Genomic DNA, 12915 nt, shown 5'->3' with positions numbered 1-12915 from the left:
ATATACACACACACTATATATAACCATTTAAACAGGCGGATTGGACACCCGTTAAAGGCAGCGTATGGCTTCAGGGGGTGCGGTTTACAAAGCAAGAGGAACAGAGCTATTACATTTTATATATTTAATACAGAAAGGTAGGTAGTGCCTATAGGAAATATATAAAGATGACACAAAAGTGAAACAAAACAATACAGTACATACAATTACATAAATAAAAAGGAATAACGAAAGACAATTACTAAACCTGATGATGCAGGAATGGCTCTTACCTTTATGAAAGGAAGCGCTCTGATCAGGAAAGTGGAACTCTCAAAGCGAACTATATCTTCCGGAATGATAGATGGACAGACACCAAAACGGCTTATTATATCAATACACCCACATACCTCCCATTGGTGAGCTCACATGAGGGCTGGTTGTGGGATGTGCTAGGTCTGTGAGAATTTTATGCGATCCCTAAATTTCAGGATATCTTTGCCCCTGGAGGTCCCAGGTAGTAGATATTGTTGTCATGCTTCCTATTGCAATCTTGCTCTATAGAGATGAAACATGACATGGATAGTATCATCCATTTGACAGATATTAAGTTGGAGGGGTTAGAACGCCCTTATGGTGATGGGAATAAATGTGTTATGTTCATCCCTTCGCTACAACGCTGAAAATATATCTCCCATAAATACTGTATCAACACAAATCCCAATATTCATCAATGACAACTGGCTCCCCAACATCTCAAAACTGTGCTTTGATCAGACGAAGCTCTATCCCTGGGTACTTCCCCAACTCTTCGTAAACGGATAGCAGTCTTAGTGGATAGTTCTCAGAACAGGTCTTGGTGTAATTACCTGGTCACTGCAGGAGACCCCTTCAATGGAGGTTGAATGTTAGGTCTTTCTCACTTACCCAGTTAAAATTAATTCCACATGTTCATTGTGGAATCCTACTTCAATGGAGGTTGAAGTGTTCGTTTTTTTTCTCTCTTTTCCGAGCTATAATTATTCCCATATGTTCAATGCCAGAGTGTTTGGTCCCCTCTTCAAAGAGGTCTTATGGATTTTAATTCCTCATCAACTCCCTTCTCTTCTGTTGATTTGCATGCTTAAGTGCCTCCCTTAGTATTCGGTCAGGATAACCTTTTGAAAGAAATCTTTGGAGTAAATAATCCGCCTTGGTTTTAAAGTCTTTCGCGTCTGAACAGTTTCGCTTCACCCCAAGATATTGGCGCTTAGGTATCCCCTTCTTCAGGGAGTAGGGGTGGTGACTTTCCCACCTCAACGAGTTGGTGGAGGTGGGTTTACGAAAAACGGTGGTATCAAGGGTATCCCCCCCTCCTCGACCTCGTGATTAAGACATCAAGAAAGGGGAGCACATTAAGGTCTATCTCGGAGGTGAATCTAAGGCCAATCTCACTTTTATTCAATAGATAAATTAATTCTTGAAACATATCCTTAGTACTCCGCCACAAAGCAAAAATGTAATCTATGTGACCCAAAGGTCAATGCAGCTGATGAAGTTTCTGTATTTGTCTGAAAAAACAATGGTATCCTCCCACCAGCCCAGGAACAAATTGGCGTAACTTGGTGCGCATGGATTACCCATGGTGGTGCCACTGAGCTGATGGAGGATTTTGCCATCGAAAGTAAAGAAATTTCTATGTAACACGAAGCCGAGGAGACTTACCACCAACTCGTTGTGGGGGACAAATTGACATCCCCTAGTTGCCAAGAAATGTTTAACACCTGTGATGCCATAACTGTGTGGAATTGATGAATAGAGCGATTCCACATCTATACTTGCCAAGTATACCTCTGGCTCTATATTAATGTTCTCTAATTTACTTAAGAGGTCTGCCGTGTCCCTGATATAGGAGAGAAGAGAACTCATGAATGGTCTAAGAATTTCATAGAGATATGAACCCTACATTGTGGCTTTTACATCCAATTCCTGATACAATGGGCCTCCCTTTTAAAGGGGTAAACCCGTTGTGTATCTTGGGTAGTGCGTAAAATGTCGCTGTGACCGGATGTTTTGGAAGGAGGTAGGTGTACTCATGCTGGCTAATTAAATCCTCTATCTTAGCTCTATCAAGAATAGTTTTAAGCTTATGTCTTGTTTCCTCAATTGGATTTCTTGTTACCCGTGCATATGTAGTTCGGTCATCTAGAAGGGAAAGACATTTCTATATCCATCCACATTCATTATGACTATATTTCTGGCGTGTCTGCATTCCACCATGCGGTCCACGGTCCGGAAGCTATCACGGAGATCGGGAGGTATGTTCTAGTTGCGTTCTGACACATGTGCACTAACCGGAAATGATAGAAGACGCCAAGCAATTAAGAGGGGGAACAGGAAACTACTTAAGGAGGGTACTGTGGATGGTGATTTTATCCTTACCAAACATAGATTGAGTCTGAACCTAAAACTTGGGTGACTGTACATCCGAGCCACCTGCCAATGCAGGGGCTTTTGAATTCCCACAATTTTTACATTTCTCTCCCCTGATGAATCCCCCCGAATGGGGGAAGAAACGTGTAGGAGATCCTACATGGTTTGGTAGGCACAATTTATTAGTCTTACTTGGGGACTGTCCTTGTAAGGGCAGGAGCACTACAGGGGCACGACCGGGGTAAAATAGAAACTCTTCCCTTCTCCCTGATTTATATAATTTGTCATATGTGCTCCTGCAACCGGCAGAAAGAGACTACAGATTTGGTGAGATAAAACCATTTTTTATTGAGCACTGCTTACATTGAGCACTTTATCACTGTTTTGTCTTGTTGTGAATTATCCATTAGTTTTAATAGGAACATATTTATTAAAAGTTATGCTTTAGTTTATAAACTGCCTCTCCTGGCTATTCGTATACAGAGGACATAAAGGTATGTTGGACAGAATACGCCTTATTTGCTGATTTTTATATACAGTCACTGTGTACATACATTACTGAACCCGAGTTACATCCTGTATTATACTCCAGAGCTGCACTCACTATTCTGCTGTAGCAGTCACTGTGTACATACATTACATTACTGATCCTGAGTTACATCCTGTATTATACTCCAGAGCTGCACTCACTATTCTGCTGGTGCAGTCACTGTGTACATACATTACATTGCTGATCCTGAGCTACATCCTATATTATACTCCAGAGCTGCACTCACTATTCTGCTGGTGCAGTCACTGTGTACATACATTACATTACTGATCCTGAGTTACATCCTGTATTATACTCCAGAGCTGCACTCACTATTCTGCTGGTGCAGTCACGGTGTACATACATTACTGATCCTGAGTAACATCCTGTATTATACCCCAGAGCTGCACTCACTATTCTGCTGGTGAAGTCACTATGTACATACATTACATATCCTATATTATACTCCAGAGCTGCAATCACTATTCTGCTGGTGGTGTTAGATAATGGAGCGCTCACATTGGACAGACTTTCAATCTGTCATAACTTTATTGTCCAAATAAGAAAACCATGACATGATGTGTAATAAATACAGTCCATTCAGTGAGTCTGCCATTGGTATCTCATTCCATGCGGGTGGAGCACTTGTGGGATTTTCACCAGCGTTTCCTGGTCTCTGATAGGCTGGGAGCCATCATCACACAAAGATTCGATGACTATAAATTCCCATTTCCATCTGCCATATTGCACACATACGACCATGTAGAGAGCACTGGATGGTACCAGATACATGAGAGGATCCAGGATAAGAAAACGGATGGCTCTTGCATTCCGCAGGGGCAGGTCCACTGTGACTCTGCAGTCTTGGACCGCGCCCCTGATTAGATGGACTCAATCTGTTTGCGCACTTTCTCCAGTGCTCGCCGATCCAGTGTCCTCTGCCGTGAAATCACCAGGAGGGAAAGTGCAACGGTCCCCGCCAACATGACCCCCACAAACTGCCAGAACACCCGCTTCTCCATGGGGGCAGAGCGACAGCTGTGGGGAAGGGGCAGAGGCAGTTACACTGGGAGAACGCACCCAGAGCCCCCTAGACCCAGGGGACCACTCACCTCTTATACTCTGACTTGTCGGAGGCGGTGCAGGCGACCTGCTCGATGAACCCGGTGATGCTGCACTGACCAAGGGTCTTCTGTAGGGGGGAACAAGATGGCGGTTATCATTATATAGCGCTAGGGAGGAGTGTGAGCTTCACAGATGAGGACATGTGACTACGAGAGGGGGCACTCACCGCCTCAAACTGGCTACAGCTGTAGCACTCCTGGGATATAGTGTACTCCTCTGTCTGCCAGCAGGGGGTGCTCACAGCTGGGGGGTCTGCAACAAAGGACATCGGGGGTCACATAACAGGATGGGGGGCACAAAACATAACACGTGTAGGTCAAAGGGCACACGTACCGCGCAGCACCAGAGACTGCTCCTCCTGCGCAGGAAATGACAGCAGCCAACTACAACGAAGACAGCAAGATCACTGACAACTGAGGTGGGGGAGAGGAAGGTATATAAAGTGACACCCAGGAGATGAGGGGACGGTATATAATGTGACACCCAGGAGATGAGGGGACGGTATAAAGTGTGACACCCAGGAGATGAGGGGACAGTATATAATGTGACACCCAGGAGATGAGGGGACGGTATATAATGTGACACCCAGGAGATGAGGGGACAGTATATAATGTGACACCCAGGAGATGAGGGGACAGTATATAATGTGACACCCAGGAGATGAGAGGACGGTATATAATGTGACACCCAGGAGATGAGAGGACAGTATATAATGTGACACCCAGGAGATGAGGGGACGGTATATAATGTGACACCCAGGAGATGAGGGGACGGTATAAAGTGTGACACCCAGGAGATGAGGGGACAGTATATAATGTGACACCCAGGAGATGAGGGGACAGTATATAATGTGACACCCAGGAGATGAGGGGACAGTATATAATGTGACACCCAGGAGATAAGGGGACAGTATATAACGTGACACCCAGGAGATGAGGGGAGGGACGGTATATAACGTGACACCCAGGAGATGAGGGGAGGGACGGTATATAACGTGACACCCAGGAGATGAGGGGACGGTATATAATGTGACACCCAGGAGATGAGGGGGCAGTATATAATGTCACACCCACGAGATAAGGGGACAGTAAATAATGTCACACCCAGGAGATGAGGGGACAGTATATAACGTGACACCCTGGAGATGAGGGGACGGTATCTAAAGTGACACTCACGAGGGGACAGTACACAATGTGCCACCGGGGCTGGGAGGGGACGCTATATGAGGGGCAGCTCTCACCGGTGGACGCTCAGCAGAAGGAAGCCTCTCAGGATACATCCTGTCGTCTCCATCTCTCTTGTCACGATGCACTTCCTACTAGAGGATTCAGCACTTCCGGCCGCGCCCTCTTGTGGCTGAAGGTAGACTAACAGCCCTGTCCGGAGCGAGGGGGTGTGCTGCCCTCCGGTGGTGATTGGCGGTGTTGGAGGGGACGGTGATATTTCGTGTTGGGGGTCTGGGACGCAATTGATGGGGCCATTGGGGGGGGGGCATTGGGGGGGGGGGGGGCAGTGTAGTGATGGGCAGTCCGGCTCTTTTTGGTGATCCGGCTCTTTTTTTAAATAAAAATAGATTTTACACTGTCATCGTTCCCGGTCTTTGCCTGTAAAGTGACAGCCTCATGATACACCTGTATAAGTATCTAGTGAAGCAGTAAAGGCTGTTTTTTAGCATTGCTGTTTCTGCAGATTGTTGGCTTTTGTGAACGGAGCCCGCGCTACTCGGTTGTAGTCCTAAGGCTGGGTTCACACTGCGTTAGCAGCAGCCCGCTCAGCACATACGGTAACGGGCTGCTGTTAACGCAAGTGCCAACGTTTACATCGCGCTAGCGCAGATAGAGCTAGAAGATGCTCTATCTGTGCTAGCAGTGACGGACCCGAAACTTGCGTCTCGGGGTCCGTCACTCAATGACGGCACATCGCTAGTGATGTGTCCGACATTGCAGTCAATGGCGGCCATAACGGACTACGTTACACCGCGTTTATGCTGCTGTGTAACGTAGTCCGTCTAACGGACACCATTAACGCAATGTGAACCCAGCCTAACCTGTATTACTTTGTAATATGTGCCGTTTTCTGTACACGTCCTTTCTGAATTATTAAGTGCTGTGCTATATGTTGGTGCTGTATAAGATTGTAATTCATAAAAATAAAGGCATGCTGCAAGCACTGTGCTAAGGCTACTTTCACACTAGCGTCGGTACGGGGCCGTCGCTATGCGTCGGCCCGATGTACCGACGCACGTTGTGAAAGAAATGAACAACGGGGGCAGCGGATGCAGTTTTTCAACGCATCCGCTGCCCATTGTGAGTTCCGGGGAGGAGGGGGCGGAGTTCTGGCCGCGCATACGCGGTCGAAAATGGCGGACACGAGGCACAAAAAAAGTTACATGTAACGGTTTTTTGTGCCGACGGTCCGCCAAAACATGACGCATCCATGTGGTAATCCGTCGCAATGCGTCGCTAATGAAAGTCTATGGAGAAAAAACGCATCCTGCAGACAACTCTGCAGGATGCGTTTTTTCTCCAAAACAACACATTGCGACGTCCGTCACACAACGCTAGTGTGAAAGTAGCCTTACACGCACACTGTACACACTACACACACTGTATACATACACACTGTATACACATACACTGTACAAACACACACACTGTACACACACTGTATACACACACACACACACACACACACACACACACTGTGCAAAGCATACGGAATAGTAAACTTAGTTTATTTCAACCTGGAACAGAAACGTATAAATGCTACTATACCATGGTATCAACTTCTCCTGCTGCTGGTACACAGCACTACAAATCCCAGCAAGTCAAACAGAATATGGCAATGCAACCCTAGTTACATACCAAGTTTATTAACAGTTAAGTTACAGTAAGGCCATGTTCACACTTTGCGGTTTTTACCACGGAACCGCGGCGTTTCTGCAGCTGCGGGTCCGCAGCAGTTTCCATTGCGTTTACATTTACATGTAAACCTATGGAAACCGCAATCCGCTGTGCACGTGCTGCGGGAAAAACCACGCAGAAACGCAGCGGTTTACAACCCGCAGCATGTCACTTCTTTGTGCAGAATCGCAGTGATTCTGCACCCATAGAAATGCATTGATCCGCTAACTTCCCGCATGGGGCTGTGCCCACGTTGCGGGAAGTAAGCGGATAATGTGCGGGTGGTACCCGGGGTGGAGGAGAGGAGACTCTCCTCCAGGCCCTGGGAACCATATTTGTGTGTAAAAAAAAAGAATTAAAATAAAAAATCATGTTATACTCACCTCTCAGCGCTGCATGCGGCCGTCCGGTCAGAGTTGCTGTGCGAACAGGACCTGCGGTGACGTCGCAGTGACATGACCGTGACGTCACGAAGGTCCTTCTCGCACATCATCTTTGGAACCGGACCACCGGGTGCAGCGCCGAGGACATCGGGACGTCAGAGGGTGAGTATATAAACTTTTTTTTTAATTTTAACATTACTATTGATGCTGCATATTGCTGCATATGTAGCATCAATAGTATAGGCGGAAACCCGCAGCGGAAACCGCGGAACAAACCGCGATAAATCTGCAGGGATAACCGCAGCGGTTTTGCCCTGCAGATTTATCAAATCCGCTGCGGGAGAACCCGCAGAGGTCACCCGCAAAGTGTGCACATGGCCTTACACATAGAAACAGTTTAAAGAGATTGTCCATGACTAAGGCTAGTTTCACACTAGCGTTAACTGCAATACGTCGCCAATGCGTCGTTTTGCCGAAAATACGCATCCAGCAAAAGTTCTTGCTGGATACGTTTTTTCGTCAGACTAACATTAGCGACGCATTTGCGACGCATTGCAAAACGTCGCGTCCGTTTTGCGACGCTTGGGCGTGTGGTAGCGGACCGTCGGGAGAAAAAAATGTTACATGTAACGTTTTTTGCTCCCGACGGTCCGCTTTTTCCGACCGCGCATGCGCGGCCGGAGCTCCGCCCCCACCTCCCCGCACTTCCCCGCACATCACAATGGGGCAGCGGATGCGTGGGAAAAATGCATCCGCTGCCCCCGTTGTGCGGCGGAGACCACGCTAGCATCGGGAACGGCGGCCCGACGCACAGCGACGGGTTGTTCCCGACGCTAGTGTGAAAGCCTTAGATGTCGGTTTTGCAAGCCTGCGCGAAAATCTCGCAGTACGGATGCCATACGGATTACATACCGAGGATGCCATGCGCAAAATACGCTGACACACCCTGACTACGGATCACTATTTTGGGAACATTTCTCCGTATTACGGCCGTAGTACGGACGTAAAAAACGGACCGTATTGTCTTACGCCGAGTGTGACGCCGGCCTAAGGCTGGAGTCACACATGGCGTAAGACAATACGCCACGTATTATACGTCCGTACTACGGCCGTAATACGGAGAAATGTTCCCAAAATAGTGATCCGTAGTCAGGGTGTGTCAGCGTATTTTGCGCATGGCATCCTCCGTATGTAATCCGTATGGCATCCGTACTGCGAGATTTTCGCGCAGGCTTGCAAAACCGACATCTAATGGATTTATGTGCTCAAATGTTAGGGAAAACATATATACAGTATATATATATATATATATATATATATATATATATATATATGTCATTGAGACACATATATATATTCTGTATTTAGATTTCATTCAGCGCGATATCTGTGAACAGCCGGTAATTCAATTGCCGGCTTTTCATTTCTCCTGCACAAACCCGACATGATATGAGACATGGTTTACATACAGTAAACCATCTCATATCCCCTTTTTTTTGCATATTCCACACTACTAACGTTAGTAGTGTGTATGTGCAAAATTTCAGCGCTGTAGCTGCTGAAATAAAGGGTTAAATGGCGGAAAAAATTGGCGTGGGCTCCCGCGCAATTTTCTCCGCCAGAGCGGTAAAGCCAGTGACTGAGGGCAGATATTAATAGCCAGGAGAGGGTCCATGGTTATTGGCCCCCCCGTGGCTAAAAACATCTGCCCCCAGCCACCCCAGAAAAGGCACATCTGGAAGATGCGCCTATTCTGGCACTTGGCCACTCTCTTCCCACTCCCTGTAGCGGTGGGATATGGGGTAATGAAGGGTTAATGTCACCTTGCTATTGTAAGGTGACATTAAGCCAGATTAATAATGGAGAAGCGTCAATTATGTCACCTATCCATTATTAATCCAATTGTTGGAAAGTGTTAAAAAACACACACACACATGATTAAAAAGGATTTTAATGAAATAAACACAGCGGTTGTTGTAATAATTTATTGTTCTCGCAATCCATTTCCAGGCCCTCGCTTGGCAAAATAATAAACACACAAGATACATACCTTCTGATGTCAGATCACGTCCCACGAAGTAATCCATCTGAAGGGGTTAACTAATATTACAGGCAGAGCTGCGATAAACCACTCGCTCGTGCCTGTAATCCCCGGGTGCTGAAAGGAAAGCAGGATCTATACTTACATTGAGTCGCGGTGAGGCGCCCTCTGTTGGATGTTCTCCTGAGCTGCAGCCTGGGAACTTTTTCCCACGCTCCAGGTCATATGAGGACATCCACCAGGGGGCGCATCACCGCGACTGAAGGAAATGTAGGTCAATGACCTACATTTCATTCATTCGCCGGGGATTACAGGCACGGAGCACAGCTGCATTAGCAGGGCTCCTGCCTGTAATATTAGTTAACCCCTTCAGATGGATTACTTCGTGGGACGAGACGGTTCACCAGAAGGTATGTATCTTGTGCGTTTATTATTTTTCCAAGCGAGGGTGTTCCTGATGGATTGCGAGAACAATAAATTATTACAACAACCGCTGTGTTTATTTCATTAAACTACTTTTAAATCATGTGTGTGTGTGTTTTTTAACCCTTTCCAACAATTGGATTAATAATGGATAGGTGTCATAATTGACGCCTCTCCATTATTAATCTGGCTTAATGTCACCTTACAATAGCAAGGTGGCATTAACCCTTCATTACCCCATATCCCACCGCTACAGGGAGTGGGAAGAGAGTGGCCAAGTGCCAGAATAGGCGCATCTTCCAGATGTGCCTTTTCTGGGGTGGCTGGGGGCAGATGTTTTTAGCCACGGGGGGGCCAATAACCATGGACCCTCTCCTGGCTATTAATATCTGCCCTCAGTCACTGGCTTTACCACTCTGGCGGAGAAAATTGCGCGGGAGCCCACGCCAATTTTTTCCGCGATTTAACCCTTTATTTCAGCAGCTACAGCGCTGAAATTTTGCACATACACACTACTAACATTAGTAGTGTGGAATATGCAAAAAAAAGGGGATATGAGATGGTTTACTGTATGTAAACCATGTCTCATATCCTGTCGGGTTTGTGAAGGAGAAATAAAAAGCCGGCAATTGAATTACCGACTTTTCACTAACACCGCTGCGTATTTCTCGCAAGTCACACTGCTGGTCCGTGTGGAATCCGTATTTTTCTCGCCCCCATAGACTTTCATTGGCGTATTATTTGCGCAATACGCTGACAAACGCAGCATGCTGCGATTTTGTACGGCCGTAGAACGCCGTATAATACTGAACCGTAATATACGGCTAATAGGAGCAGCCCCATTGAGAAGCATTGTGCCGTATGTAATGCGAGTTTTACGTACGTAGTTTTTGTGCTCTTACGTCCGTAAAACACGCATGTGTGACGCCGGCCTAATTGTGTACCAACCTCTCCACATTTCTCTGTGTACCGAGCAGCAGCCCACAAATGATCAGTGGAACTTTTTTTTATCACAGCTTCAATGCTCTAATTGAAAAATTTGGGGCACAGCTCTTCTGTGGGGTTCACTCCAGAAACATATCAGTGCTCCCTGGTGCCCATCACCCTGGCAGCGGCTGTACTTTCCTGGACATGATTAGTAAATACTAACCACTGCATATGGTAGCACCCTGTGAGGTGCGGAGTATGCCAAGAGCGACCACCGAGGCCCTGTACCAAGAACATCTCTGGAGGCCCGCCCTATGCCAAGAACATCTCCCGGGGCCCTCCCTATGCCAAGAACATCCCTCGAGGCCAGCCCTATGCCAAGAACATAGCTCAAGGCCAACCCTATGCCAAATAAGTCTTCTGAGGCCTGCACTATGCCAAGGACGTCCCTTAAGGCCCGCTGTATACCAAGAATGACTCTCAAGGTCCACCCTATGCCAAGAACGTCCCTCAAGGCCCACCTTATGCCAAGAATGTCCCCCAAGGCCCGCCCTATGCCAAGAACGTCACCTGATGCCCGCTCTATGCCAATAACTTCCCTCGAGGCCCGCCCTATGCCAAGAACATAGCTCAAGGCCAAACCCTATGCCAAAGAAGTCTTCTGAGGCCTGCACTATGCCAAGGACGTCCCTTAAGGCCCGCTGTATACCAAGAATGACCCTCAAGGCCCACCCTATGCCAAGAACGTCCCTCAATGCCCGCCCTTTCCCAAGAACTTCCCTCAAGGCCCACAGTATGCCAAGAACGTCCTTTGAGGCCCACCCTATGCTTAGAACATAGCTCAAGGCTGACCCTATGCCGAAGTTTTCTGAGGCCTGCCCTATAACAAGGATGTCCCTTAAGGCCCGCTATATACCAGGTATGACCTTCAAGGCCCACCCTATGCCAAGAACGTCCTTCAAGGTCCACCGTATGCCAAGAACGTCCCTCAAGGCCCACCCTATACCTTGAACATCACCAGAGGCCTGAATTATGCCAAAAACTTCCCATAAGGCCTGCCCATTGCCAAGAACGACCTTCAAGGCCCGCCCTATGCCAAGAACTTCCCATAAGGCCTGCCCTATGCCAAGAACGTCACCTAAGGCCCACTCTATGCCAAGAACATCACCTAAGGCCCGCCCTATGCCAAGAATGTCCCCCAAGGCCCGCCCTATGCCAAGAACGTCACCTGATGCCCGCTCTATGCAAATAACTTCCCTCGAGGCCCGCCCTATGCCAAGAACATAGCTCAAGGCCAAACCCTATGCCAAAGAAGTCCTCTGAGTGTCTGCACTATGCCAAGGATGTCCCTTGAGGCCCCCTGTATAACAAGAATGATCCTCAAGGTCCACCCTATGCCAAGAACGTCCCTCAATGCCCGCCCTATCCCAAAAACATCCCTCAAGGCCCACCCTATGCTAAGAACATAGCTCAAGGCCGACCCTATGCCAAGAACATCCCTCAAGGCCCACCCTATGCCAAGAACGTCCCTCAAGGCTCGCTCTATACCAAGAACATCACCAGAGGCCTGAATTATGCCAAGAACTTCCCATAAGGCCTGCCCATTGCCAAGAACGACCTTCAAGGCCCACCCTATGCCAAGAACTTCCCATAAGGCCTGCCCATTGCCAAGAACGACCTTCAAGGCCCGCCCTATGCCAAGAACTTCCCATAAGGCCTGCCCAATGCCAAGAACATCACCTAAGGCCCACTCTATGCCAAGAACATCACCGGAGGCCTGAATTATGCCAAGAATTTCCCTTAAGGCCCGCCCTATGCAAAGAACGTCCCTCAAGGCCCACCTTATGCCAAGAACATCGCTCAAGGCCCGCCCTATGCCAAGAACGTCACCTGATGCCCGCTCTATGCCAAGAACTTCCCTTGAGGCCCGCCCTATGCCAAGAACTTTCCTTGAGGCTCTCCCTGTACCAAGAAGTATCCTTGAGGCCCACCGCATGACAAGAATATCCATCGAGGCCCTGTCCTATGAGAATGTCCCTCGAGGCCCCGCCACATGTCTGGAAAGCCCCACGCAATGCATCGTTTACCGGATTTCCATGCAATGCCATCATGTACCATATATGATACATGAACCTTGGTCTACTGAACCACCGCACGACCAGATCTACCCTCTCCTAGTATATCCTCCCCCAT

General features: G+C 47.8%; 1 protein-coding gene across 1 annotated transcript; it reads right to left on the bottom strand.

The window, feature by feature from the left end:
• Nucleotides 1-2717: 2717 nt before the first annotated feature.
• JTB (jumping translocation breakpoint) lies at nt 2718-5427 on the bottom strand. The gene is made up of 5 exons (XM_077260613.1): nt 5286-5427; nt 4379-4428; nt 4212-4297; nt 4033-4112; nt 2718-3958 (listed from the first exon to the last, which is right to left on the bottom strand). Exons 1-5 carry the CDS (start codon nt 5336-5338, stop codon nt 3802-3804), a joined length of 426 nt encoding a protein of 141 aa, XP_077116728.1. The 5' UTR covers nt 5339-5427; the 3' UTR covers nt 2718-3801.
• Between the last annotated feature and the right edge of the window lie 7488 nt (nt 5428-12915).

The sequence above is a fragment of the Ranitomeya variabilis genome, chromosome 1 (assembly GCF_051348905.1).
Source record: "Ranitomeya variabilis isolate aRanVar5 chromosome 1, aRanVar5.hap1, whole genome shotgun sequence".
NCBI lineage: Eukaryota > Metazoa > Chordata > Amphibia > Anura > Dendrobatidae > Ranitomeya > Ranitomeya variabilis.
The sequence above is the reverse complement of the archived record's forward strand: the minus strand, read 5'-3'. Positions and strand labels throughout refer to the sequence as shown.